Source organism: Drosophila sechellia, chromosome 3L, assembly GCF_004382195.2.
Source record: "Drosophila sechellia strain sech25 chromosome 3L, ASM438219v1, whole genome shotgun sequence".
Lineage (NCBI taxonomy): Eukaryota > Metazoa > Arthropoda > Insecta > Diptera > Drosophilidae > Drosophila > Drosophila sechellia.
In genome coordinates, this window is record NC_045951.1 from 16,244,314 (window position 1) to 16,269,799 (window position 25,486).

Below are 25,486 nucleotides of genomic sequence, written 5' to 3' on the forward strand. Positions count from 1 at the left end.
GGTAAGAAACTCGGCTAATGGGTATGATGAGTGCGCGACACGGACTGTTTGGGTGGTTAACTTAGCTTAGGAAGCCAGTGCTAAAAAACTCCATACTAATTTTTGGTCGTTCAAACGTTTAAAACACATAAGTTGAATTAAAAGAAACTTGTTACAGCTTTCTGGGAATTGTTTATTCTCCTTCGATTTTTCAATGCAATGCAACTCATTACATTATATTTCATTTTTCATGGATAAACTTGGAATTTTTTCGACTATTGCGTTTTCCCTAGTTTAATTTATTGATTTTAAGAGAAAACTGACTGAAATGTAATTGACATTTAAAAACATCGAATAATCAGATACGGTTTTTATAATATGCCTTTAGATGTATACATAAATTCCCATTGAGCCCGACTAATAAATACAACTGCATACTTTCCATCCTTTTCCGTTTGTTACGTTTTATTTATCCGTTGGTTTTGTTTAGCATTCTTTTAGTGTTCTTGCTTAGTTATTATTTAGTATGTATACCCGACAAAAATTTCAAGTTTGTTCGTTTCAATTTCTCTCTCCTGCTAGAGTTCAGTATCAATCGATCCTTCTCTCCATTCACACGATCCTCCTTCAGCTTCTGCTCCGGTTTCAATTTCAGTTACAGTTTCCTCGCTTACACTAAATTAACTTTTCAAGTAGGACTTTTGCTTTTCATTTTCTCGATTTTGTTCTTCCACAATCGATCTCTTCTGTTCTGTTCGCTTACAAATATAAATATAATTTAATTTTTCTCTGGTTATTATTATTTTACGTTCTTTTTTTTTGTGTTACATTCAAGGACTTTCTGTGGCTTTGCTAAGTTACCAAAAAGCAGCAAGAAATTTGAAGGAATATTCAAATGCATTCAACACAGGTTAACTAAATAAATGCCTTCCCCTAACAGAATCGAACTTTTTGTAAAGCAGCATGACACACTGGTTAAAACTATACTGACTGACGGCCAAATATGTTACAATTTTCAAAAATAATTTATTGGTGACTACGACAATGCTTCTTCGATTTAATCCAGTCAGTCAGCAACATTTTATCAGTCGTCTTTCGACTGTTATAAATATTGTTTGTTCTTACAGATTTGAAAACAGTTTATTATTTTACAATAACAATTTGCGCTCTGGATCCTGGAAAAATAGACTAACTTAGTGTTTTGTTATTGGTTGGTATTCCGTTTTCACGTGTTTAATATTCAGTTAATATAGGTTTTATAAATATATATGCGTATAGACTTAGAAGTACAAAGTTCTCAGACCCCAACTACTAGTTAATGTAGGAAAACAGTTCTCCAGCAAATCAAATTCAATTTCAAGCAAAATGCCTGTCGCAGGAGTCTGATCCTTCTTGAGAATTTTAACTAAAATTGGGAGGCAACACAAAATTCCACCCGAGAGGTAAATTATAGTTGACATACCAGCAGGGGCTAGTGGAAAACAAAACACATTCATTTGGCGCATGTCAATAACTCCGCAAATTATAAACTCTATACATCAACGACTTTGGGGATGACAACACACTTCAAGAACTGCAGCTGGGAAATACATCAAGAGGTATCAAGAGCAGTGACTATTAATTGAACTCATGCTAACTAGTGAGCAGCTAAATTCCCTGCGTTCCTTTCACATCTCCCTAGAGAGATCTACAGATTTCAATTCAAGCTTTGCATGCGCTCGCTTCTATGCCCCTCAATTACATACAGTTTATTTTGACTCGACTCTGAGTTTTGGTTAGCTTAGGTTCGTCTGTTTCTTTTTATATACATGTTCAGATATATAGTTCGTATGCCTGTCCACACGGTACAACTTTTGGCTTACAAAATTAAACTCTCATCCGATCGGTCGTGTGCCACCCAGGTTTAAAATTAAAAAACAACTTGTACACCGCTACATAAATAAATGTCCTTAGCCGTAAACAGGGGGAGTGATGATGATGGGAGTTAGGTGCTGGTGTGCCGAGCTCCGCCTTACTGCGCCTTGGCCTTGCGCAGATAGGCGGCCTGATCCTCGCCAGCGCCGATGAACTTGGAGCTCTCGCTGGCCTGCTGGGGGCTGCTCGACTGCTTGACCGCATTCTGGGCTGCCAGGGAGGCGGCCATGCGCCGGCTCTTGTGACCACCGGGCGCCAGGTACGCCTTGTAGAAGAAGCGCGCGAACAGGACAAAGTAGCTGGAGTACATGGCGATCGACAGATTGATGTTGCGCTGCGAGATGTGACAGGACGAGGTGCCGTGCGTCTTCAGGAAGCCATTGGCCCATACGTTGATCGCACATCCGATGATCATCTGAGCCAGCTGCAGAGACGTGATGATCATCGAGATGAACCTGGGCGGATTGAAGCGTGCCGCCTTCAGAGCATAGTAGCTGTACATCACCGAGTGCACGCAGTAGTTCATCACGATGAACCAGCGGGCAGAGCTGGTGTATTCCGTGTAGCTGAACCACGAGTAGATCAGCACGGTGATGTGATGGTACCTGCGAGCAAAAAGAATTAAATGAATATAAAGTTCAAGTTAGCGTTCTCAAGGAAACTGTATTCAAATCAAATTATTTTGAGCAATCAAATAATTCGCAATGTTTTTTCCTAACATATAATTAACGCTAGTTTCATATGCCGAACTAACCCTCAGTGAATCGCATTAAAAGTAATTCGCTATGACTCATTTGTATTGCTTCATTGCAACTTTAATACGTATTTTTACTGGTTGCTCGTCTAGTGAAAGGGTCTTATAGTAATAATAATAGAAGGAAATTCCCATTGATCGAACTTAGAACTTGGTATTCCTTATGGTGCATAAGTACAAGTTCCAAAGAATGCCGCCAAATGTGATGCAAATTGTCATCATAGGTATTTTTTCTTCAAAGATGAAGCATATTGCAAAAAGTTAAATTATCATTCCTTCTTGCTTGGAGTTTTTAAGAGTGGATCTTGGATACCAATGCCAAGTCAGTGTTTCGCTAAACTTACCAGTGCAAAAAGATGAGTGGCTGCTTGCGGAGCACAATGAATATCGTGTCGCCCAGCTCCGGCAGTTTGCTGAGCACGAAGAGCCAGGTCCAGAAGCCGCACACGCGATCTTGCTCGATGTAGCTGTGGGAGAAGGTTGGGAATATCGGTCAGTGATCGCTGATTTGCATATGGCAATCAAGTTTCCAGCCGCACAAGCAGGCCATGCGAACAGGCAGGCGATGAACCTGTCGATGCAAGGCCGATGCGGAGTTCAATACCAACCTGGGCACGCAGACGGAGTGGAAGAGTCCGTAGTGACGCAGCACGTGAATCAGCTCCGGCGCCGTCCGGGCAGCACCCATGATGCTGAACATGGCCAGCAAGGTGTTCCATATGATCAGCGGGCCGCGCAGTTGGAATCTGCAATAAAAAAAAGGAAAGGAAACTTTAGCCATGCAGGAAAAGTACAGTGGAAAGGTACCAAAATTGCTTGAATATGGGTTTTTTCCAGACAGCTGACCTTGCTTGCCCGAATTTACATAATAAATTTAAATATTCTAACCAATCACCTGAATCTCTTTCGCAATTTACGTTGGCTGAATAAAAGTTAGCTTTGCAAATTGCCTGATGACTTCAGAACAATTTTTAGTTTCATTCCGACTCCCACACTTACCAACAGCAAATACTAGAATATTTTACTAGTTGGCCCTTGAAATGATGCATATTTACCCGGTGCCAATAGGCGCGAAATCGCATCGTAAAAAAATCCCCAAAGATCAACAAACTCTAACGATTTTCAATTTTTCCTGCCTCCGTCCTAGACGAGCGTGACAGTCAAAGATCAAGTTGTTATTTGCCACAGCAGGCAGGCACTTAATATGTGCGAATTTTTGTGTTCGAGTAATGCAATGACATCAACCCCCAACTTGAAGATGCCGCACGGGGGTCACTAAAATAATAACCTAATCCCCTGAAAACGGGTAACCTTAGCGCAATTGTGCCACTTTGTTGCCAGGGCACTTTGAATAAACTTGATTTGAACATTCGATCCCGTGTAATAGCCATATTCAGCTGTTACGGCATGACCTAATAGATTACAGCCGATTACTTTGTCTCTGGGGGCGCACACAAAAATTGATAACGCAAGCGGTCAAGTTGAAACCAAAACTCTCAGATGATCTCTCAGCTCAATTTACGAATCTACCAAAAGTGGTTAGACGCGGGAACGACACGTGTTCGGGAAACAAAGAGTTCTTCTATAAAAAGACACCCATTAGATCAGCAGTTCTATTCCAACAAAGAAAAAGTTGCCCACACACAATATACTGGTTTTAGCAGCTTTGTCAGACGAAATCTGGCTTATGAAGTACTTTTGGCCAAATTATACTGAATTAATGAGCCAGTTTATGGCTTTGGGAACAGCTGAATCAAATACTAATTTTAATCGCACCACTCAACGAGTTCGCTCGAATGCGGAATTGTCTCGAGTATGAGTTCTAAATCTTAATTACTAATAGCAAACAAAGTTTACGCAATCAAATCAGTTGGCCAACCTTATCGGTGGCCCGTTTACTATACTATATATTCCACAGCAATTACTCATAAAAATTCCACCCAACCAATGGAATCGCAGAAATATGTGATTTCAGTTATCGCAATGTGTAGTTGGCTGGCGGGCAAACCAAAGAAATTGATTGCATTGACCTTTAGTCTGGAGAGAAATTTCAATATTTTTGAACAAACAAGCGAAGTTTACTTGGCAAATCTATTGGCAGAAAGTCGGAAATATTCGAGAGGCAAAGTTTATTAAGGAAGTGTTTGTTTGGCCCCCCACACACATGTCAGAACCCCAAGTGCGTCAACGGGTTTAAGAAAAACACAATCAATAGTCGGTTATTTACCCCTCCAAACAAAACCATAAAGATTGCGTAGTTTAGTTTAGTCTACGCCACTTTTATCGGGCGCAATCAGAATGCCACTAAATTGAATGCGTATTTGTGTATTTGTGCGTAACCCCAAAAAACAGCTCACTTGAAAATCTAGTCGAGATTTGCATAGATAAGTCCCACTGTACTAAACAATTAAGCTTAGGAGGGGAGGGGGAAGGGGCAATACGCGCAGTCACGGAGCGGAAATGTTCATCTAAGGAATTGAGTTGCACATGTGCTCTAGTTGGGAATCTTAAAGAATCACTTCTATTAATAACAATTACGGGCAGGGGGAACCGCCTTGAACTCTAAGCTTAGATGATACCCTACAAAATCGTTGGTTTCAATTGTTTCACACATTTCTGCATGAATAACTTAGCAATGTGCAAATAACTTATTTCTAAGATTAGCTAAAGAAGGAACTCTTTAATATTAAGCAACAATTATCGTTTAAAATAAAAGATCTTCTTAAACCATTTCTTTAGCTATTGTAATTAATATAAAAACAGAAAGAAAAACTACTTTTGTAATATGTTCAAACAAATTTCGATTCAATTCAAAAGAAGAAAACAACTGATTCAGAACTTAAGAACCGTTTAGAAACCACCCGCAATATGCATATTCAATTCTCCACGCAAAAGCTCTTTTCACTCGACAGGCGTCGCTATGATTCCCAACCGCTTCTGGTTGCCTGCCCATGAGTTTCCAGTTGCAAGCTGATGGCAATTCGTGCCTCAAACTAATGAGTAAGGATAACCAAGATGCCTTGCTAATCGCTTGGCAGTATTGGCTTCTAGGCAGGGGGGCGTCCTGCGCCCCTTGAAGCTCAATTTTTGCAAGGGCACAGGTCGTCCCCTCCTCCCCCGCGTGGGTGGCGTTCCACCGAGCGAACCGGCGCCTACTTTGCGTCCGGCTAGCGAGGATCTGGGTGCCATCCCCGCGGATGGGTGTTGCGATCTGCCCGATAAGTTATTCATACATGAAGAACTTGAATTTTAAACGAATTATATATATTACAGAAAATGTATTCTTCAGATAAATGAAGTGAAAAAAGACATTTGAAATACAAAAAAAAAAGTGAAGATCTGACCGATAATTTGATGTTTTTTAGAAGATTTGTTGATTTCTGTAAAATCTATTCACAAAAATTGTTTTTTTAGAAAATAGTCACAGAAAAAAAGGACATACAGATAGAAAAACTAGTGGCTTTATTATACTGAACTTTATTAATAAACTTTTTAAAATCGCAGGCTTTTGTAACGTTTGAACTGTCGAGTACGTTTCATTATATGCAATGCACGTGAAAAACTATAAACAAACTGAATTATAGGAAAATAGGGCACTGCTCTACTTGAAATATTTGATATAACCCAAACGTAATAGTTTTTAATTCTAAAATTTTTGCAATTCAGATGATGCGTAATAACGAAGTCATGCATATCATGTAACAACAAACTTATACTTTGAACTGTATAAAACAAAGTTCTAAGCAATTTTAAAGTGTTAATATGCCCAATTAGTGTGTATTAGCAACCAAATGGGCTAAGTCATTAAAAGCAAACGCGTATATAAATAAACTTTAAATATATCCAAAGGTAAAGTAAACATAGAAATTAGATATCAAGTTAAATAGCAAGGGTAAGTTTTTATATGGATCTAAAAATTATGAAGCCAAAGTTGAAAGTTCAAAGTCGTGCATATAAGAAAGCGAAAACTAGACTGCGTAACAATATTGCCATAATCATGGTGATGGCGCATTTCTTGCTAATATTACGGCAAGTTGATGAACTTTCTTTTGCTGTCCACTTTGTGGCGAAAATTGCATAAGCAAAGAGAAAGACTTTGGCGAATAGAAGAGAGCAAATCTGTTAAATGGAGAGAGTAAACCTGATTTTGCAAAGTTTGTAAACAAAAAAACAGAAGAAAAGACAATGGAAAAGCAAGCGAGAAAAGGTTGCAAAAAAAAACCGCTGAAATGTTGGTCAATTGATTATTTTACGCTTAGTTTTGGCTTGGGTTAAAACTCAGGTTGTTTGGGTTGATATATGCAGAGACCCCCCCCTTCCCCTCTATAAACCCACTATTATATATGCACACCATTTTCCAAGCAGTGGCACACTTCCATACTCTTGTACCTATGCACCTTATGTATACCTTGTACTCATAGCAATATGTATGGAAATAGGGTACCAAATTCGCAACATTGTCTCCAAACTGATGCAAACCTTTTTTTTTTTGGCGCATTGCAAAACCTTTTGCTGTCTGGTTTTATTTTTAAAGATAATTTAGGTCTCAGTTTGAGTTCGGTTTTTTTTTAATTATTATTCATTATATTTTGCGGTGGTTCACATGCTGGCCAGATTTGATGTCACAGCATTGACCAAGTTATTTCCGACCGCTTTTTCAAAGTGCAACGAATAAATTATTGTGAAAGGTTGGAGCAATTTTAGCTGAATAACAAAAAAAAAATTTCAAGATAACTTAATCAAAAGCTGTGCACGGGAAACCCAATTAAATGGCAAATCTAGATTGAAAAGTGAAATTAATAGCAATGCGAATAATACAAAATTTTGCAATTAAATATTAACTATAGAGATTAAGGCTTTTTGTTTCGAATGCGAGCAATTAACAAATTATATAAATGCAAAATGTACCAAAAAATAAATTAAAATTGTATATCTTCCATCTTATAAGATCTTTTTTTTCCGTAACGTGCTTTGAATTGTTAATGAGCCACGTTTTGTGTAACTTGCAATTCCTCCAATTAAGTCAGTACAATGACTGTTTTTTAGATTTAACTAAAAATTAAACTGAAAATTTGGTGTTTTCCACCTGAAAGCACTTCAGCTGCTAAGAACACTAATCTTATCAAACTAATTGTTTATGACGAAAGGGAAACTCAAGTGTTTTTTCGCCAATGGGCGCTGATTCATGGCTAGAAGTTTTGGGGCAATGCGGGATGACACACCTGCTGCAGCAGGTGGCCGATAAGCCGTCAATACTCAGACCAAAAGCAACAAGCAATCCAGTCAAAACAATTCCGGTGGCGGACAAAAACGAGTTATTTCTGGAGGGGATGGGGGAAGCTCCACGCTTGAAGCAAATAAAAGTGGGGAAAAGTGGCGTGATATGAAGATGCTGACTTGAGAGGAAAGGGCCGCCAAAAAAAAAACAGAAAGAAAGAGCGAGCGAGTGAGCTTTTCCCAAAGCTCCAACATTGAGATCTCGAAAATCGTATCTTATGTTGAAAATATATCAAAACAGACCCAAAAATGCCTATAAAGAAACGCGGAGATTTGCTCGCCAGCTCTGCCCACTTTTGACCAACTGTTTGCGTTAACGGTTGTCGTTAATTCGTTGTTAATATATGTACATATATGCACACTCATAGGCCGACCAAATTGAATTAAGTTTCACTTTCAACACTGCCCTTTCTCGTCGCTTCGCGTTCGTTGTGTGTTTTTTCATATTTATTTACTTATTATTTTCGATCGGTCTACTGCGGCTAGTGAATTATTTTTTAACTAAATGCTGGGGGCTGGTGGTAATAGTTAATTGCGGCAGTGATTGTAATTGCAGGTGCCCGTGGGCAGGGTGGCGATTCATGCCGGCAATTATTGTTTAATTCGCAAATGTAAATGTTATGTAATTGCCACGCTTCAGTTGCAAAAATTTCCCCGTAGCAACGCACACGCCAAACAACATTTTTCCATCGATTTAAGGACACTGTGCGTGAGCGCTGGCGTGATGAATCCACATTAAAGGACATTATAATTTCGAGCGAGGGTGGCAGGATCTAGGTCCTCTGCACTCTGTACTCGTTCGTCCTCGACACACTATTTCCAGTTGTTGTGATATAAATAATGCAATTCGCTCGGAACAACATGAATAATAGCGAGAAACCAAAGCAATTGAATGACTCAATCGCTTTAAAATTTAAATGATTACAAGTATCGGTCATCGTGCTCCTCTGCAAACACATACAGATTTCTATTTTAACCCCTGGAGCCCCACACACACGTTTCCCACCCCATTTCATAACGCCCCCTTATGGACCCTCCATATATGGTCACAAAAGTTTTGAGCACGCCAAAGCTACACTGGCCAACAGGAACTTGTTTTTCACGCATATTACATCATTTGAATATCTTACTTTATGGAGCCATTAAGGCTTTGCATCTAATATTTTATAGATTCATTTTAGAGTGTTTACAAGATAATTTTATTATGCATATTTAATCTTTGACCATTTAAGGAGATGTCAACTGTAATACGCAATAGGTTATGGATACTTAAAACTCAAATATTTAAATTCTCCAAAGGCTTCGACCTCTTGATCGTCTTGTTTACTCTTTAACTATAAAAAAAAAACACTTTAAAGAGCTAGTAAATGTTGTAAACGCAATCAGGTGGTCCAGTGTGCCAGTGTCCAATTGAAGTGGACCTATAGAGCGGCTACATGTCAGAGTGTCCTGTTGGAGTTCCGTTCAGGAACGTGGACACACCCACTTCTTGCATGACACACATGTATGTGCCACATGGTCGCCGCGGAAAACTTTGTCCGCTGGGCATTTGAAATGAAACAAGTACGACATAGCGTGTACCTATAAACCTAATCAGTTTAATGACTTTAATGGCGCACTGTCCGAAACGAGTGAAGCAACACAGAAATTCAAAAAATGAAAACTACTCAGATGAGGTGGAATGCAAGTGGGAAGTCAGCACTCTCTAAATATGTAAATACCCGCATATGAAGCGCCTTTACAATCGGCGGCATGTGGTTAGGTACATTTGCATTCAACGTTTGCGATTCATTTTTACACGCTGTTCAGAACCCTGATTGCTGATTAGGGATTCTTAAAGAGCTTGGCTTGTAAAACGTCAAATATTGAATATTCATATATGTGTTTGAGTATTCAAAAAGTTAAGTAGCCAAGCTGAGTGAGCGGAAGTCAACCCTTGGGCACAGTTTTAATTTGCCCAATTCATCCTTCTACCCCCTTAGTTTTTTAACCCCTAAGAAACGATTCCCATCGCCTGCCTTTCCACCAAATTCACACCTTTCTGTACCAAGTACATATGTCCATTTGCTTAGCCGACTCTCCTCCATGTGGACAAATATTGAAACGACATTCCGAAAAAGCCGAGTGTAAGGCAAAGCCAACAACAATAAAGTGAAAAATTGACCGACAGATCCCCCGACGAGTGTCCGCGGGGAGAATCGCCAAGTAACCCAGGGCCAAGCCCCTATATAACTCATCCAAAAACCCCAATGGCTGTGGGTCGGAGTGTGGGCAGGAATCGCTACTCCAAGCATTATGTAAGCAATTGAATCAAGATGGGGAACTGAGGATTAGCAAAGCCATATCAAATAGACTCAGACTAGCTTAACCTTTTCTTTAGAATACATAGGTATGTTTTGAAAGATACTCAGAAGTATTTTATATAGCACATTTTCCCCAGTTGGGCAATAATAAACTTTTCTGTTAGACGGTAGCAACTTTCTATCGAATTTCACAGTGGCCTTAGCAAGGCTATAAACAGCCCCAAACCAGGTGACAAAACTGAATTATGATCTTGCAAAAATACTGGCTAGATGGCATGTCTCGAGCCCAACTTAAGTTGGCCACAAAGCCCCATGACGACAATTAGAAGCAGGAAGGTAAACAGCTAGGCAAAAACGAAGCGAATCGAAACGAGACAATTTCCAGCACGAATAGTCAATTGGCTCCATCACAGGTAAATCAGGTAACAACAAGATACAAACAGCGCTGACTGTTGGAAAAATTGTTAAAATACCCAATCGAATAGGTCTTTAGCCAGCGGAAAATACACCTGAATAGTGCGTGCTCAGGTGCGAATGCGAATTGTTTGGTAGTTGAGCCTGAGTTGAGGATCCCACCTACAACATTAGTGTTTGATTAGCCGTAATTTAATATAATTACACGTGGAACTCAACAGCTGTCTGGGCTAATAACAAAGGCACACTTGGACTCCAGTCTTTCCGGAGAATAAACCGAAACAAAGCGCGATTGAATCAATATAGGGGTTCCAGGGATTGGTTTCGATAAATAGTAAGTTCTTTCTACCGCCTGCAAGGGGCGTGTGCACTTGTGGGTGTAATTATCGCCGCTCCCCGGCTGCCAACTAATAATTTTCCAAGGCCAAAGGGCGCAAGTTCTTAACCCAACCATAATTTCACTGAATTGTCTATCTAAAGCACCAAAGAACACATGTCAGTGTGGCAGACTCACCTAGGCCGATTTTGCATAAAGTGCTGACCACCGAAGATGACCAGCATGTAGATGCCGCAGTAGTAGAACACCCATGTCCAGTTCTCTAGCATCCACTTGCGCGTCCGCTGGTGTATGAAATCGTTCTCGAAGTCGAAGATGTACGAGTAGTTGGGCGTAACGCTAATGTCCATGTTGATCATTTTGGTGGGCTTTATGTGTTTGAGTTGGTGGCTATGTTACTTGGGTAATGTGCAGCTGGGGATTGACAAGAAAGTAGACATAGATTAGTTAAAGTAGTTAGGACTACCTTTATAAAGATCATATTTAACTTTTTTAAGGAATACTTTGATGAAAATAGTTATTGGTTCACCAAAACGATTTTATTTAATGAATATTTGTTTTAATCTTAATAAATTTTAGCTTCTGCCAATTTAAAACTAATTTAAATATACATCGAGCTATACAGCTGTTCGTTTTGAATAAATAATTATATAAATTATTACACAATAAACTAAGATAATTTAAAGCGCACGTAATGAATTTCCCTTAAATTTTGCTCTGTAGAACTTTATTTATATACTTTACGTACTTTTGAAATAGGCACACAAAAAAGGAAATACACGTTGAATATGATTTTTTAACTTATGAGAACATTCTTTAATTATAAGAAATACAATTTATCTTCGAGTCGAATGTTTTTAGTTTCTGTCCCCACAAAATTTACTGATTGCAGTATCTTATCTGTTCCCTAAGTAATGGGGGTTTTACACGACGATGTTTAAAGCTTAATTCAGTAAAAATTCCGCACCACTCCCCATTCCGCACACACACGCTCTCACACACAATCTAAAAAGACCGCGTTTTGTCGCATAAATTTCTCGGCGACCTTCCTTTCCCCTTCGTCCCACCCCACTCCTCCCCTCCATCATCCCTTTCATTGATTTTGCCAGGCAACAAAAAAAACACCGCTGGTCCATGGATCTCTCTTACTCATTCTTTCCCTCTCACACCGCTTCAAACTCTCTTTCCCTCTTGCTCTCTCTGCAAGGGATGTGCAACGCTTTCATGAATGGCGCACGCTTTGTGGTCATCTTCATCTACATTCTTCCGCTTTTCACACTTTTCACACCTCGTGCTGAAGCTTAAATGGATACACAAACAACTTGATACACAAAGAGAAACATTGCTTGTTGATCGGAGATAAAATCTAGACATAATCTTTTGTTTAATATGAATGAATTTCATTTTAAATATTTAATTTTAATTTGTGAATTTTAGGATCCCCAAAATCTCTAGCAGAAAAATGGTTTGGTTTTTTGATTTAACATTTTACTTTTATATATTTAAATCACAATACTCATAGCAGAATCTAGAGACAGTCTGAGTTTTGTAAGATTATATCACTTTTCTCGCAGTGTTCCGGGAGCACATAGAGTGAGGGGGTGGCTGTAACGGAAAGTGCAATTGTGGTGGTTGGCAGAGAGCGCCAGTCTGGCGCGCTCTCTCTTCCTCTTTTCTCTCTGCCCACGAAAGTCTCGTGCGAATTAAAAGAACTTGAAGGAAAGCATAAGCAAACAGCGAGACCCAGCCAAAATACAAATGAGACAGGGCAGTTTGCCGGTGGGAGGGAAATTAGTTTGAATGCCTAATTGCATGCCAGACACGCGACTAATCCATACACACACTCGCACGCGCTCACACTTTTACGCACTCTCACTCACTCTCGCACACACAGGTGATTTCGTTTTGCCATAAGCTTCGCTTTGGTTTGATTTGGAAGCTTTTTCTGTTGTTTCTTTTTGAGTAACATATCCGGTTTTTTGCGCGAGCGCTTTCAAAAATTTCTAGTGAAATTTTTTCGAGGCTCCTAGCGGTTTTTATGCTTCCGAAAAACAAACTGCCCCTCCTCGCCCTAACTTTGCTCTCACGCTAAAACACGCGATCTTTGACGAATTTTTTCCATTCGTATTCTGGTTCCTGCTGAATCGATAAAGTTCTCGGTTAAATCAGCAAATGTCTGGGAAATATGTTTTTGCCTCTCCTCTCTTTCGTTCTCTCTCGCAGCATCGGATGAGAAAAAAAGGGGCGCAAAATAAGGAGGAAACCAAACCACCGCAAAACATCAACGAGTACACGCACTCACACAGATATCACAGAAAACACGGTTACAATTTTCGAACGCTGATGGCTATGAGGTAATTACTTTTGCTCGCCGCCTCTTATCGCAGTATCAATTGGCTGGATCGCAATACACACGGCTGGCTGTCACACACTTTTGCCGCAGCGACTCGGTTCAGCAAACTCAAAAAACTATCGAATTTGCCGGCGCAAAGCGAACTGAACGTTTTGCTGGCGGTTCGGCTGCTTTATCGCTATACTTATATATAGGAGATATTTTAGTACCATTCATGGCGCTGGTACTTTTTGCCATCGCGGTATTTTTCTGCGGCTCGCGTGCGGTCACATCTAGCTGCGTGCGGGTGGCGCTCTCTGCACACTGGTTCCACTTTTATTGGGCACCAGGCAAACTTACTTTTGTTGCAATGAACAGTTAAGCGTAGCAAGATCTATTTAATTATATTTATGCCGAAATTATAAAGCAATATCGCGAGTTATACGGGAATATTTCGGTTTTATGGTTGAACCGCCTTAAATCTTTAAAATGTTTATGGAGAGCATAAGCTGCTAAAAGTAAAAAACCGTGATCGATTTCATATCTATTTTACTTTTTGATTTGGTTGAAAGTATCGCTTCTTTGTTCGTGTTGCATACGAGTCACAAATCTATAATACCATTTCACTTTACGAGTAATGGGTATAAGGTAAAGACTCATTGGTGTGTAACTTGGCTACTAGTTACGCGATGGTTAGGAACCATGTGGATTCCATTATTTAAATATAAGAATATACATTTAAGCTTAATGTACACAATGTAACGCTCTGATCGATAAAAGACAGTTTAGTGACATAATCCATTTTTAAATATGAATAGGAAGAACAAATGCTTTTGGAGCGCATATTTTGTAAAAGTTCACTATGGCTTTTTCGCCTTTCAATATCTTTTTTTTATATTTTAAAATGTTTTAATACGAATATTCATATTCTTGTATATAGAGTAGAACGGTGTATTCCGAATGGGAAACATTTTTTGATCAAAAGTAAAGAAGCTATGGTTTCTTTTCCTTTCATATCAATATCAGATTGCTTAAAGCATGTGTGCCCTTTGAAGTATGCTACATTTAGTGTTGCATGTTCCAAGTGTTGCATGTTTGGGTGCAAAAAAAATTAAAACTCATTTTAAAATTGTCTGGGTGTGTTTTGGTTTCTTGTAGATGTTATATTCTATTACAGTTTAGACATTAGTTGAAGGAGTAGTGAGAGCATTCGGTGTGAGGATTCTTCCTCTACACCCAATGCAGTTAAATATATTAAAGCGTTGTACCAGCCATTGTGCAACATACAGTTGCCACTACGATCTACGGTCCTACATGGCTACTTATGTAAGTCATATCCTACTAGATCACAGTTGGTGGGGGCCTGAGGACAGCCCTCCCTTAACTTTATTGAGAAGCTCTCCGATCCGCTACGGGATCAGGACTAGAGTAGGCCCATGCTGGACACGTTCTCCGAGAGGATCATCTTCTGGACATCGCAGAAGACATCGCGGATGCATCGCGTGTCCGTGGCGACGGTGAAGTGGTAGTAGCACTCCCTTTCCGAGGTACCCAGATCCACCTGATTCCGCGAGTGGCGCTTGAACGGCTCTTGGGTGATGTCCACCAGCTTCTGCTTGATGAACATCTTGGTCCAGTCACTCTCGCCAAAGCAATTGTCCTGCTGCGGCCTCTTGCAGAAGTCCTCGTATTCGGGAAAGTAGTCCACAATGTGCTTGCCGGCCCGAATCTTTCGCTCCATGATGTCGTACTTGTTGAGGAACACGATCAATCCGGCGGAGGCGAGGAAACGATTCTGCCACACGGCCCTGAACAGCTTCAGAGCCTCCTGCAAACGATTCTGGCTGGGATCCTCGCGTAGATTCTGATCAAACTCGCTGCACGAGATCAGGAACAATACGGCCTGAATGCCCTCGAACACTTGAATCCACTTATTCCGCTGATCCCTTTGGCCGCCCACATCGTACATTTGGAACTGCTGTTCGCCACCACCCATGCTCTTGGGAATGGGCACGCGGAAGGTGATTTGCGAAATGCCGGTGGTGATCTTACGGCTGTGCAGGATGTCCTCGGTGCTGGGAATGTACTCGGCATCGCTGATACGCACAAAGTTGTCCAGGAAGCTATAGTAAAAGAGTGCAAGCTTTAGTAGGGGCTTCTTCTAACAGGATATAGATAAAGCTGATCAATCCAATCAGATACTTACTATTTCGCACTATCCAGCAGGGGAAACTCATTTGAGCGATCATAGCAGGCGCGAATACCCACATCGTTCCACAAAGTAGTGACGTGGTCGCAGTACTCCTAAAAATATAGAGCAAGTAACCCAATATTAAGTATTGTTTTCAAGTGAGTGATAAAAAAGAACATAAACTCTGCACCGGAAGATTGCAAAAGGCTAATCCGGTTGTAAAATTGTCTAGCTAACCGTCTAAACGAATTCTATTTGCTGAATATATGATAAGGATCATAAACGCCAAGATTGTGTCACTTTGCAACTGTCACACGAATGATCAACATCAACATCAAAATAGTATAAAAAGTTAATAGTACAAAGTCAACCTTAAAAATAAAATATAAAAACCTTCAAAAAACATGCTATATTTTGGTCTGATATGATTATTTATTTCTTCAGTAAACTTAAAACTCGAGTCACCTATTCAAACAGCCAGTCATAAAACAAGGGGAATCCGAACTTCGGTACTTCTTTTGTTTATACTTGGCATTACTCACTGGCAAAACATAAAGCCCTGAATGACTGGCATCTAGATCTGGCAAAGGCCCCGCCCACTTGGAGACCTGAACAGCCTTGGTAATCTAATCGTAAGCCATATAATGACCACTGGTTAGAGGTACATAGATAAATTCGGTAAAGATAGAGCAGATGGCGCCACATGAATCACATTCAGAGGCAGCGTTGCAGCTGCGGCAAACTTGCAAAAAAAAAAAAGAAAAGAGCCGGGCCAGGAAGTCCGATTTACAAAACACTTGTTTTGGAAAGTTTTTAGACATTCCATTGGGCGCCGCCGCCCAATGGACACGCTATCAATCAAATCGCCGCCACTGATAACACGAATTCGATCGAAAGCCTTTGGAGATTTGACGCAAGTCCGGCGATTGACTTCAAAGTCGTTTGCTCGGATTTTCGACAGCCACAACGAGCATGTATTTCAAACTGCGACACCACGACAACAGACTTTGAAGTGCAGCGAGGGATAAGATACAGATAGTGGGCGCACCACTCCAGGTGCCACTCCGAAACTCACCTCGTTCATATATTCGGGTGCCGATCCGGGCAGGGAGAGTATATAGTCCGCCGATCTTTCGCTGGTACAGCTGCCAAAGTCAATGCCCAGCACTCCCATCTGGCCCACCAATTGCAGGATGGACTCGTGGATGTTCTGGTATATCTCGGGGATCTTCTCTCGCCGTTCACTGTAAAGATACAAAATGAAGACCTTGAGTATGCTTTAACAAATATATCTTTTTTCAACTATCTTTCACAAATAATAATATGTTTTAAAACTTAATATAATAGTATAGTAGTTATGGGAATGCCAAACTTACTCATCTGTAAATCCGTTGATGTGCAGTATCCGCATTTGCTTGATGATGGTGGTCTTGCCCGACTCGGCGGTGCCCAGTAGCAGGATCTTGACGGTGGTGTCCCTCGCGCCCTTGGTCACGTCCTTGAGCACGTGGTGGTCAAGTGACACCGGGTACTGATCCTCCTTGTGGGCCATGACCGCCGCTGGTTTCGCCGGCTGTTGGCGCAAACACCGCAAAAGTCTGCATTGGGGGAAAAGAAGAGAAAGCAAATTAGCTTAGTACGTTGTTTGGCGACTTCTAAGGAAAAAAACATGCCGATCAAAGGCACTGCTATATATAGAGATGGCAAATATTTGCATACACCCCAAAGACCGTCACCCAACCAGACCTGATGTACATATGTACATATGTATGTTTAATTAAAAGCACACAAAAACCGGAGACAGCGGAAGATACGGGTACGTGGTCTATTTCAACTACTACGGAAAATACGCAATAGATAAAACCGCATTGGACCCCCGAAATGGAATGGGAAATGTGGGGGGGTTTCAGTCTGAATATCGAATCTCACGTGTTCAAGCGATTTTATTGGCAGTAATTAAAAAGAGTAGTACAAACTTTAATTAGGTGCAGAGTACGGTGCGTGTTTCATGTTAGTTCGTCAAATACAATTCGCTAAAATGCATACTAATTGCTGTGCTAAGCAAAGTTATTTGCCATTTCATGCCAACGATATAGGAATTGTTTACTTGGGGTCTAAATCACAGTGTAAATACTTAAGATCATTACTGAGTCACAGCCAATATTGCAAGACATAAAACTGCAATTATCGTCTTTTAGTATGGGTATAATAAATATTTAAGGGTCGACTGCACTTCAAGTGGAACTCTGGCATTCCTACAAATGAGTTTAAATGACCAGGATGTTGAATACTTAGAAACACAATCACTACTCGACATCACAAGTGCTATTGCACCAAGTTCATGATGTTTCCAGATCGTAAAAAGTCTCAAGCATTTCGCCAATTCAATCTGAACTTGCGCAAGTTGTCAAGTTTGAACAGTTATCAATGAATTTGGGTTATTAAGACTTTGATTGGATCACGTTTAGATATCGCCAGACATCAGTCCGCATTCCACACAATCTAATTAACTGACTAATTGAACTAATTGGAACCATGGAAAAATTCAAGTCGCCCAACGGACGCACTTTTCTCCAGCTGGACGTAGTATATCTGCTTTATATACCACCATCGAGTCATGTGAAAATCATTCACTTCGAGAGATCGACCCAAGGGGGGAATCGGGTAATGGGGCTGGGCTCCTGCGATTTTATGGCCGGCAATTCTAATTGGGCGATTGCCAAAACCTGCTCAAGACCATTGGCTCTGGCTGATTTTCGATTTTTCAGCCTTATCAATTGGCGTCCGCCACTCCAGATACGAAACCCTTCGTTATCGAACCTGGAGGGAGCATCGGGCATTTTGCCTTCTCATTTTCCAATAAGAATGATGAAACGCTTTAGCTGGCTAATTTAAATGATGTCTTCTCCGCGGTGGTAAACCATAACCTAGCCACCAAGTTTACGATCCTCGTATAAAAGTTAATCATGAATATTTCCCGCAATTTCGGTGGCAATCGAATGAGGAACGAATTGAGGAATTTTTGATGAGTGTGTCTATCTTTATGCCGCCGTCGGTAATTTTTCACTTGATTTTAACGGGCTCTATAAACTGGGCCGAAGTATTTATGACAGCTTACAACAAAGGAATGGAACTCATTGACCTTCTTACAAAAAAGTCCGGATAGCAACTGAAAACTATATCGCATTACGGCTGATTGGTAACAAGAAAAAATAAATAACATTACTCGGGTTGACAGCTGCCAAATGGAACGTGTGGCTAATCTTAACAAACGGTCATAAAATTGTATAATTTATTCACAGATAATATTTCTGCAATTAACTCAGCTTAGCTGGGAGTTATGAGAAGCGCAGAGAAGGGATTGCATCAGCCTTAGGGTGACAATATGACTAAAAATTCGAATTAAAGAGGAAAATGTATATATTTCTTTCATCACATATGAACAATGTGTATTTTTGTGATATATTTGATTGGAATAGCCCTTGAAAGGTCAATCGATTTGTGGTCCTTGCCATAAAGTTAATTTGCATTATCTAGCCGACGTGCAGTCTGATTTGGGTTGCCCAAATAAGTGTGTGATTAGCACAGCCAAATATAGAAAGGAAAAATATTGGATATTCCGCAATGATATCATTCGCCCACTGATACGAATTATATGAGAAAACCTGTATGTATATACCCAAAAACTCACTTCCCGCATTGGTGAGCCTTCTTATCAAGCTGCTGCATAAAGGTTCCGAATTCGGGGCAAAAAACTGTGATTTTCGTGGCCATTCGAATTTCAGGTGGAAGTGACGGCAAATAGGAGCCATATTTTTTAATCATTTATACCAAGACCCAATTTCGTAGGAACTACGAAACCAAAACCCACCTTAATTTCATGGTTCTGAGTGTTGTACCAATTGTGGCCGATCGATTATGCCTTTGGTTAAGTGGAAACTTCTTCCGCCTTGTTTATACACTTGCTTGCTCCGTTCACTGGCACACACACACACAATTTGTTATTAAATACTTTGGATTCCACTGAGTTTCTGTTTTCTTTGGCCGGGAATGTGTTTATCGAGCACTTGAGTTCTTGTCACTGCTATAATAATATCCATTTGTCTGTATCACTGAACTTTCAGCTCTTGCCTGTGATTCAGGGTTCCCTGTTGTTTTTTCTGGCGCAGAACACGTCTAACACCGTTTTATGATCACACAGCACTGAAAGTACCAGCGAATGGGGTGAATTCTTAAATATCAGTTCGTTTCCATTCAACTTCCAGATAAGGTGCCCAAAAAAAGAGAAAGAGCGCAAGAGAGAGAGCGGGCGAGAGAGAGCTCCACCGAGTGGGTGGGTGGGAGGTTGGTGGTCTTGGTTTTGGGGACGAACGGGAGACTCATAGCCACGAATCGTTTGTTAATTGCTTGTACGGGTGTTCAAAGTAAGAATGTACAATATCAGTGATAAGATATCAGGCCGAGGGTAGCTCACAACATATAGAACAATGCCCAGTGGAAGAGAGTTATTCAATCAGAGAGTTACAGTTATCGGTATTAATCAGCTCTTAAGCGCACCAAATTGTCAAATCATCGATTAAATCGAAAGAGTATCTGAATTTGCCAGAATTCATTTACAACACTTAAGCACAGGGAGAAATAGTGTGGATTGGGTTTCAAGAATTAGTAATCATGATCTATGCTAAAGTGCTGTGATAAATATCAAATTTACCAATTTGTTAATGCTAACTAGATTTCTGGGAATATACTAACGATCTAAGCAACTAATCTTTATCTCGTTTATATAGATTTCGGGTAATAACCATACTGTGAAATACTTCAATACTTGGAAAACCCATATCGACGACCTCTATATTAGAAATATATTTCTACTCCAAGTTGAGCACAATTACGAGCTGAAGCCTTACAGTTTTGGAATGCCACTTGTCCCTCTTCAGCGACAACTGAAATTACACTTGATCGCAGGAGAGGATTACGGGGGTAGACCGATTGTTTGCATACTGGAAGAAGAATTGTTTTGCAACTATCTGCACTTGAAAACAGGGCACTCGAAAGAACATGTAATTAAAATACAGGGCCCCAGTAACACAATCCAAATGGGTAGCACAACCACCCATACTTGACCAGCTCAATTCGACTGGTCCGATCAGAACTCAGGCCTTATCGCGATAATGGAAGATAACTGGCCAGCCAGCCCGAGAGGATTTGACCCACTGTCAGGGACCGTAAATTAGGGTTCACCATCGGGTTTCGATCGGGGCACTCACGGTTCACGGAGGTTCACTGCGATCTGGGTTCTCGATGCGTTGAACCCATTGACCGATATGGAGGACCAAGGTGGATCTGACCTGTTTGATTCCTGGGGGGTGGTGGTGGGGGTGTCTTCTCGAGCTGCTGGGCGGCACTTCGCTAAAACCCACTCCACTGCCAAGGTCGCCGGCTGCTCGAGCCATCCACTTATCGGACAGTCGATGTGCTCTGATTCCACACCATCCCACACTATATATGGTGTCTTAATTGTCTGTTTGCAATTCGTCTGGGAGCTGAGAAAGAGTCACGCTTCGAGATAAAGACATTTGGGCATGGCCCTGCAATAACCGCGAATTGTGCGAAAAGCGAAAATTTTCCTACCCATTGAAGGCCATAAAGTTGATTTTATGGATCGGGCCCCCTCATTCGATATTAGCTTCACTTACTGGGTAATGCGGGCATGACAAAAAGTAAGGAAACCCTAACCAGTCGCCTTCATTTCGCCATAATTCTTTCAGTTTCAATTAGTTGGCACGCGAAGAGTTACTACTAATGGTTTTTTGCGGAATGGAATTTAAACTATTTTGTTTACCACAGACGAGATTGAAATTCAGCGAATTAATGGCAATCGTTCAAAATATATATGTACACACCCGAAAAACAAGTCGCATTTCCTAGTATCAGTCGCGATTCGATTCGATTCAACCGCTCCAGATGTTGTGGGTTTCCGTTTCAGTAGACAAGAATCCGAAGTCAGGCGCACAAATAGTATGTCTGAATGCCAAGTAGTCCTCTCCCGAATATAACAGCGCTTTAGCATTATATAAATCTGATGGGGCTGGCGATCGGGATCGTAAATCTTAATCCGATTGGAACCCATTTTTCGGAACGGTGGCGCTAATCATGTGGAACCTCTTTCTGTGCCCAAGTAATCTCAATGCTCCTCCTGATAATGCAGGAGTATACTTGAGAACCCGATATTGGGTATAAATTAATGGGCTAACTGTACTTTAGGGTACCATGGGGATGTCATTGGTTTAAATGATCTAATACCTAAATATGTTAGAAGTTACAGTATTTCCAGAAAAAAACGATTCAACTTCTTTCAGACCTTTCAGCTCCATCTTTTATCCACGAGACCTAATCTATATAACATTCCGAACGTATTTCGAAAAGTATATGTGATAAAGGTGTTATATCAGCTGAGTAGGAGAACCCATGAGATCCTATCTGTAATTCGAGCAGCACCTGTCATCACGGAACCACGTAAGCAGCTAATTCCGGGGACGTTGCGCCTTTGCCAGAGTTCCCGAACGTGATCCCGGGCAATCCATCCATCAAGTACGGCACCGATACCACAGCTCCTACGGCTGATAGATACATATAGCTGTGTACTTGACTTACCTCCCCAACTGACTCCCCACTTGGTTGTTATTTGTCTAATTCGACAACACAGAAGGCAGATAAACGCGAGGCGCTTAATTTTGCGATAGTTATTGTTTTGGCTGCAATGTTGACAAGCATTTGATTAAGGAACGATGGGTGAACGGGGGTGGATGTGGATGTGGGTGGATGGTTATATCAGTGGGAGCGTAGCACGTCTCCGGTTCATGGGTGGTGTACAATGGATGATGGACGAGCAGCAGGATGAAGCTTAATGATAGCATGTTGGCCATGCGATCGAGAGGTGGGAAAACAAGTGAATCACAATTGCTAAATGTTTGTTTTGTCGGATAGATAGATATTAAACGGAGTTACGGAATAAGTCCCCCGATTGAACAAGCCTTCGTTAATTGCCCTCTTTTCCTGCAACGCAGAACTTCATTTCATAACTAAGGCTTTTAATAGCCCCTGCGATGGCTAAGAGGTAATCCATTTGGTTGTTATGGCCATAAATCAAACAAATATGAGTTTAAGTGGCAATGCCCTTACATCGAGTTTGCCAGAAAACAAAGCTATTGAAAACCGTTTGGAACTGCCTTCTTCAAATAGAATTTATTTATGCGCCCCCTGCTATAAAAATGCTGAGATTATCGGTGCTTAATCGCTTAATAATTAGCACCGCCTCGTAAAGAGACTTTAATACCCTAGCACCCCCAGTTTTAGGTGCCACTTCAGGCCCAAGTTGTTTGGACACCGGCTGGTCACGTGTTTACGACATACTTTATCCTCGTATCTGGAGCCAAGTGGTTTCGATTTACACCATCTGCATATGAAAGGTGATTGCGCTGCCAGTTGCAACATAATGCCTGCATTATCTCATTGTAAAACTGACCGATCGGCGTTGCATTGAATGGGTCAGTTCTGACATTATATGGCTACATGCGCGACTTCTTCGATTAAGCAAAATAAGAATTATTATGCACTTCAGTAACACCATAAAGTTCTGTGATAAGCCTCAAACCGCTCGATAGCAACGAAAATGGGAATACTCTTTAATACATTCAGTATTAGGCTGAAAAGTCTTCGAAGCTTTTATTAGATTTGCCTAAATCCAGTCCTTGCTTATTCGGGGGGTTTCCCTTATCTGAGAACTCGATTACATAACACGCATAAGAGATTTATAGTGGCGCAACCGGAACTTGACAGCTCAATCGTCCGTCGGTGCCTTATGCTACACTATGACACAGCGAGTTAGTAGTTTAATGCTAAATTAAAACATGCAGTGCTTTCCAGTTAAATGTATGTATTATTATATGCTTTACAACTAGGCGAAAACAGTTGGGGCTAAAAGAAGAATCGAATGTATTGCGACAACGCGGCGCGGAAGTGGCTTCCTCTCTTCCGCCACCCCATTTCACATCACTTCAGAATGGACCATTTGAGTTGTTCACGTGCCGATTGCAGAACCTAAAAGATAGATAGCACACACATATATAGATACAGATACTCGGCAGTAATTTCGATCAATTAGCTAATGAAAGAAATCAAAATGAGCGCGAAGTTCCAGAACATTTTCACCAATTTTATTTAAACATTCTCGGAGTACAATGAATGGGGCAATATGGGGAAAAGTATTCAAAAATTCGGTAACGTTAAAAACTTTTACGCCGACACAACTACTTTAAATTGTAATAAGTAATATTATCTGGAAGCATTCATAAAAATAGGTACAATTTTACAACATTTAAACCACTTTTGTTGAAACTGAAAATATATCGTAATTAAACAGAAAGGCGAATAACAAATAAATCTACGCAAATGTGTAAAGCTTTTAAACTTATAACAACTCAGTTACTAACTACATATAATCTCGAAAAACAAAGAGCCTAATTATTTGTTCATAGGGCGGGTAAAACTAAATGACAATATATATGACTGCAGGGTATGAAATTGCGAATCGAAACCCGAATAATTTAAAGTACAAACGGCTACCATTGAGTTATAAACACTTAGAAGAGCTACCAAGTAGTGAGACTACCAAAATAGACCATTAAGGGTGTTAGTTACCTGGGCAACGGTTTGTTCGGCAATGGGAATGTCATCGTTGCGCAGATCAACGCGTTTCACCACGGACGAGGGATCCGCATCCAGAATAATGCTATTTTGTGGAGACGAGTAAAGGTTTAAATAGAATATTTGTGTTTTATAATATGTAATGTAATATACCAGTGATGGATGGCAAAGTGTATCTTTTTGTAAATCAGGTAAGTTCTAAAGTTTAGCCTATCAACCTAATAACTTATTCGAGCTTCAGGCCTAGGATGCCAGTTCTCGTATGTATTAGTTTCCTAATATATTATAATCTTTAGTTTGATATATATAAATGAATAAACTTAATAACCTATACCTTACATTGCAGTTATCACATTACATTCTTTACTTCATCCCATAACTTAACCTATTGTCTTTGACTAGGTTTTGTTATAAAAAGGAAGCTTGAAATTCGGTTAACTACTTATAAACACACAAACAAGGCATTGCTTGAGTTAATCCCAAATGATGGACTAGTAAATAGCAATGTCTTTTCTGGGAACTTGGACTTATTTGATGATTTCAAAACGAACTGCTGCTTATGAAAGCTGAACTTGGTCCCTTGTTCTTTCCATCCATCACTGTTTACGGTAATACACACCCTCCGTCGCAGATCTCGTCAAAAGCCAGCATGATGATCTCCAGGTTATCCAGCACCAGGCGCTTCTCCACGTTCTTCTTGAGGATCAGGCTGATGGAATCGTAGAGGCAGTTTAGCACGGACAGGAGGATGAGCTCGTTCTCGTAGGCGTTGCCCATCACGTAGAAGAAGAGGTCCACGTTGCTCTTGTACACGCAGGTGAGTCCGTCCAGCATGATGATCTCCGTGTTGGAGCGGTGCGTCTTATTGAACAGATTCTTTTCGAAGGCCTTCTGCTCCTTCAACGTGGACAGGATGTTCTTGTCGTAGTACTTGGCCAGGATGCGGTTGCCATCGTTGTCCATGATGCACATGCCCTTGATGATATCCTGTAGCACATGTTGGGTTTGATTTTAAGCCATTTACTTGTGTATTTTGCAATTTACCATCATAAATCCGTCCATCTTCACTTGTTTTCGTGTCTTACACGTCACTTTAGTATGACCATATGGCGACCGCTAAATTATACCAACTAAACAGTACTGCCAACTCGTGTCACAAAAAAAATAGCTAGATACAGTTAGAACTAGCTCGAAAATATGCTAAGATTTTTGAATTTTAGGTAAACCGTTAACGTTGTTATATTATTATATTTTAAATTATAATTCGAAACAAATGTGG

At 40.6% G+C, this 25,486-nt stretch overlaps 3 protein-coding genes and 1 non-coding gene across 7 annotated transcripts; 1 reads left to right on the forward strand and 3 right to left on the reverse strand.

Moving 5' to 3' along the window:
• Nucleotides 1-414: 414 nt before the first annotated feature.
• LOC6605991 (elongation of very long chain fatty acids protein 6) lies at nucleotides 415-13,501 on the reverse strand. Of its 3 annotated transcripts, none has more exons than XM_002030767.2 (5): nucleotides 13,341-13,501; nucleotides 11,156-11,392; nucleotides 3,256-3,393; nucleotides 2,992-3,114; nucleotides 415-2,498 (listed from the first exon to the last, which is right to left on the reverse strand). In XM_002030767.2, exons 2-5 carry the CDS (start codon nucleotides 11,335-11,337, stop codon nucleotides 1,991-1,993), a joined length of 951 nt encoding a protein of 316 aa, XP_002030803.2. In that variant the 5' UTR covers nucleotides 11,338-11,392; nucleotides 13,341-13,501; the 3' UTR covers nucleotides 415-1,990. The 3 variants fall into 3 exon arrangements, with proteins under 3 accessions (XP_002030803.2, XP_032573320.1, XP_032573321.1); XM_032717429.1 differs by having other exon boundaries at nucleotides 13,281-13,501; XM_032717430.1 differs by lacking the exon at nucleotides 13,341-13,501 and adding an exon at nucleotides 11,727-11,745.
• LOC6605992 lies at nucleotides 5,631-5,839 on the forward strand. Its single transcript, XR_048323.2, has one exon. It is a non-coding gene; the product is annotated as a U12 minor spliceosomal RNA (small nuclear RNA).
• A 938-nt stretch (nucleotides 13,502-14,439) lies between the features above and the next one.
• On the reverse strand, nucleotides 14,440-21,646 carry LOC6605993 (guanine nucleotide-binding protein G(f) subunit alpha). 2 transcript variants are annotated; one of them, XM_032717428.1, is made up of 5 exons: nucleotides 21,405-21,646; nucleotides 16,878-17,099; nucleotides 16,577-16,745; nucleotides 15,517-15,614; nucleotides 14,440-15,433 (listed from the first exon to the last, which is right to left on the reverse strand). In XM_032717428.1, the coding sequence occupies exons 1-5, from the start codon at nucleotides 21,629-21,631 to the stop codon at nucleotides 14,734-14,736; spliced, it is 1,416 nt and encodes a 471-aa protein (XP_032573319.1). In that variant the 5' UTR covers nucleotides 21,632-21,646; the 3' UTR covers nucleotides 14,440-14,733. The 2 variants fall into 2 exon arrangements, with proteins under 2 accessions (XP_032573319.1, XP_002030804.2); XM_002030768.2 differs by lacking the exon at nucleotides 21,405-21,646 and adding an exon at nucleotides 19,373-19,711.
• A 1,774-nt stretch (nucleotides 21,647-23,420) lies between these two features.
• Nucleotides 23,421-25,349, reverse strand: LOC6605994 (coatomer subunit zeta-1). The gene is made up of 4 exons (XM_002030769.2): nucleotides 25,252-25,349; nucleotides 24,827-25,194; nucleotides 24,202-24,292; nucleotides 23,421-23,601 (listed from the first exon to the last, which is right to left on the reverse strand). Exons 1-4 carry the CDS (start codon nucleotides 25,267-25,269, stop codon nucleotides 23,554-23,556), a joined length of 525 nt encoding a protein of 174 aa, XP_002030805.1. The 5' UTR covers nucleotides 25,270-25,349; the 3' UTR covers nucleotides 23,421-23,553.
• Between the last annotated feature and the right edge of the window lie 137 nt (nucleotides 25,350-25,486).

What these genes read in the sequence shown, in the direction of transcription:
- LOC6605991 (XM_002030767.2), bottom strand. Translation starts at nt 11,337, where the DNA reads ATGATCAACATGGACATTAGCGTTACGCCCAACTACTCGTACATCTTC. An exon ending in CACTCCGTCTGCGTGCCCAG is followed by an intron (nt 3,115 to 3,255) that starts GTTGGTATTGAA and finishes CTTCTCCCACAG; the next exon opens with CTACATCGAGCAAGATCGCG. An exon ending in CCACTCATCTTTTTGCACTG is followed by an intron (nt 2,499 to 2,991) that starts GTAAGTTTAGCG and finishes TTTTGCTCGCAG; the next exon opens with GTACCATCACATCACCGTGC.
- LOC6605993 (XM_032717428.1), bottom strand. Translation starts at nt 21,631, where the DNA reads ATGGGTTCCAATCGGATTAAGATTTACGATCCCGATCGCCAGCCCCAT. An exon ending in CACCCGAATATATGAACGAG is followed by an intron (nt 15,615 to 16,576) that starts GTGAGTTTCGGA and finishes CTATATTTTTAG; the next exon opens with GAGTACTGCGACCACGTCAC. An exon ending in CTGCTGGATAGTGCGAAATA is followed by an intron (nt 15,434 to 15,516) that starts GTAAGTATCTGA and finishes CTTTTACTATAG; the next exon opens with CTTCCTGGACAACTTTGTGC.
- LOC6605994 (XM_002030769.2), bottom strand. An exon ending in GACGAGATCTGCGACGGAGG is followed by an intron (nt 24,293 to 24,826) that starts GTGTGTATTACC and finishes TCCACAAAATAG; the next exon opens with CATTATTCTGGATGCGGATC. An exon ending in CCGAACAAACCGTTGCCCAG is followed by an intron (nt 23,602 to 24,201) that starts GTAACTAACACC and finishes TCTATCTTTTAG; the next exon opens with GTTCTGCAATCGGCACGTGA.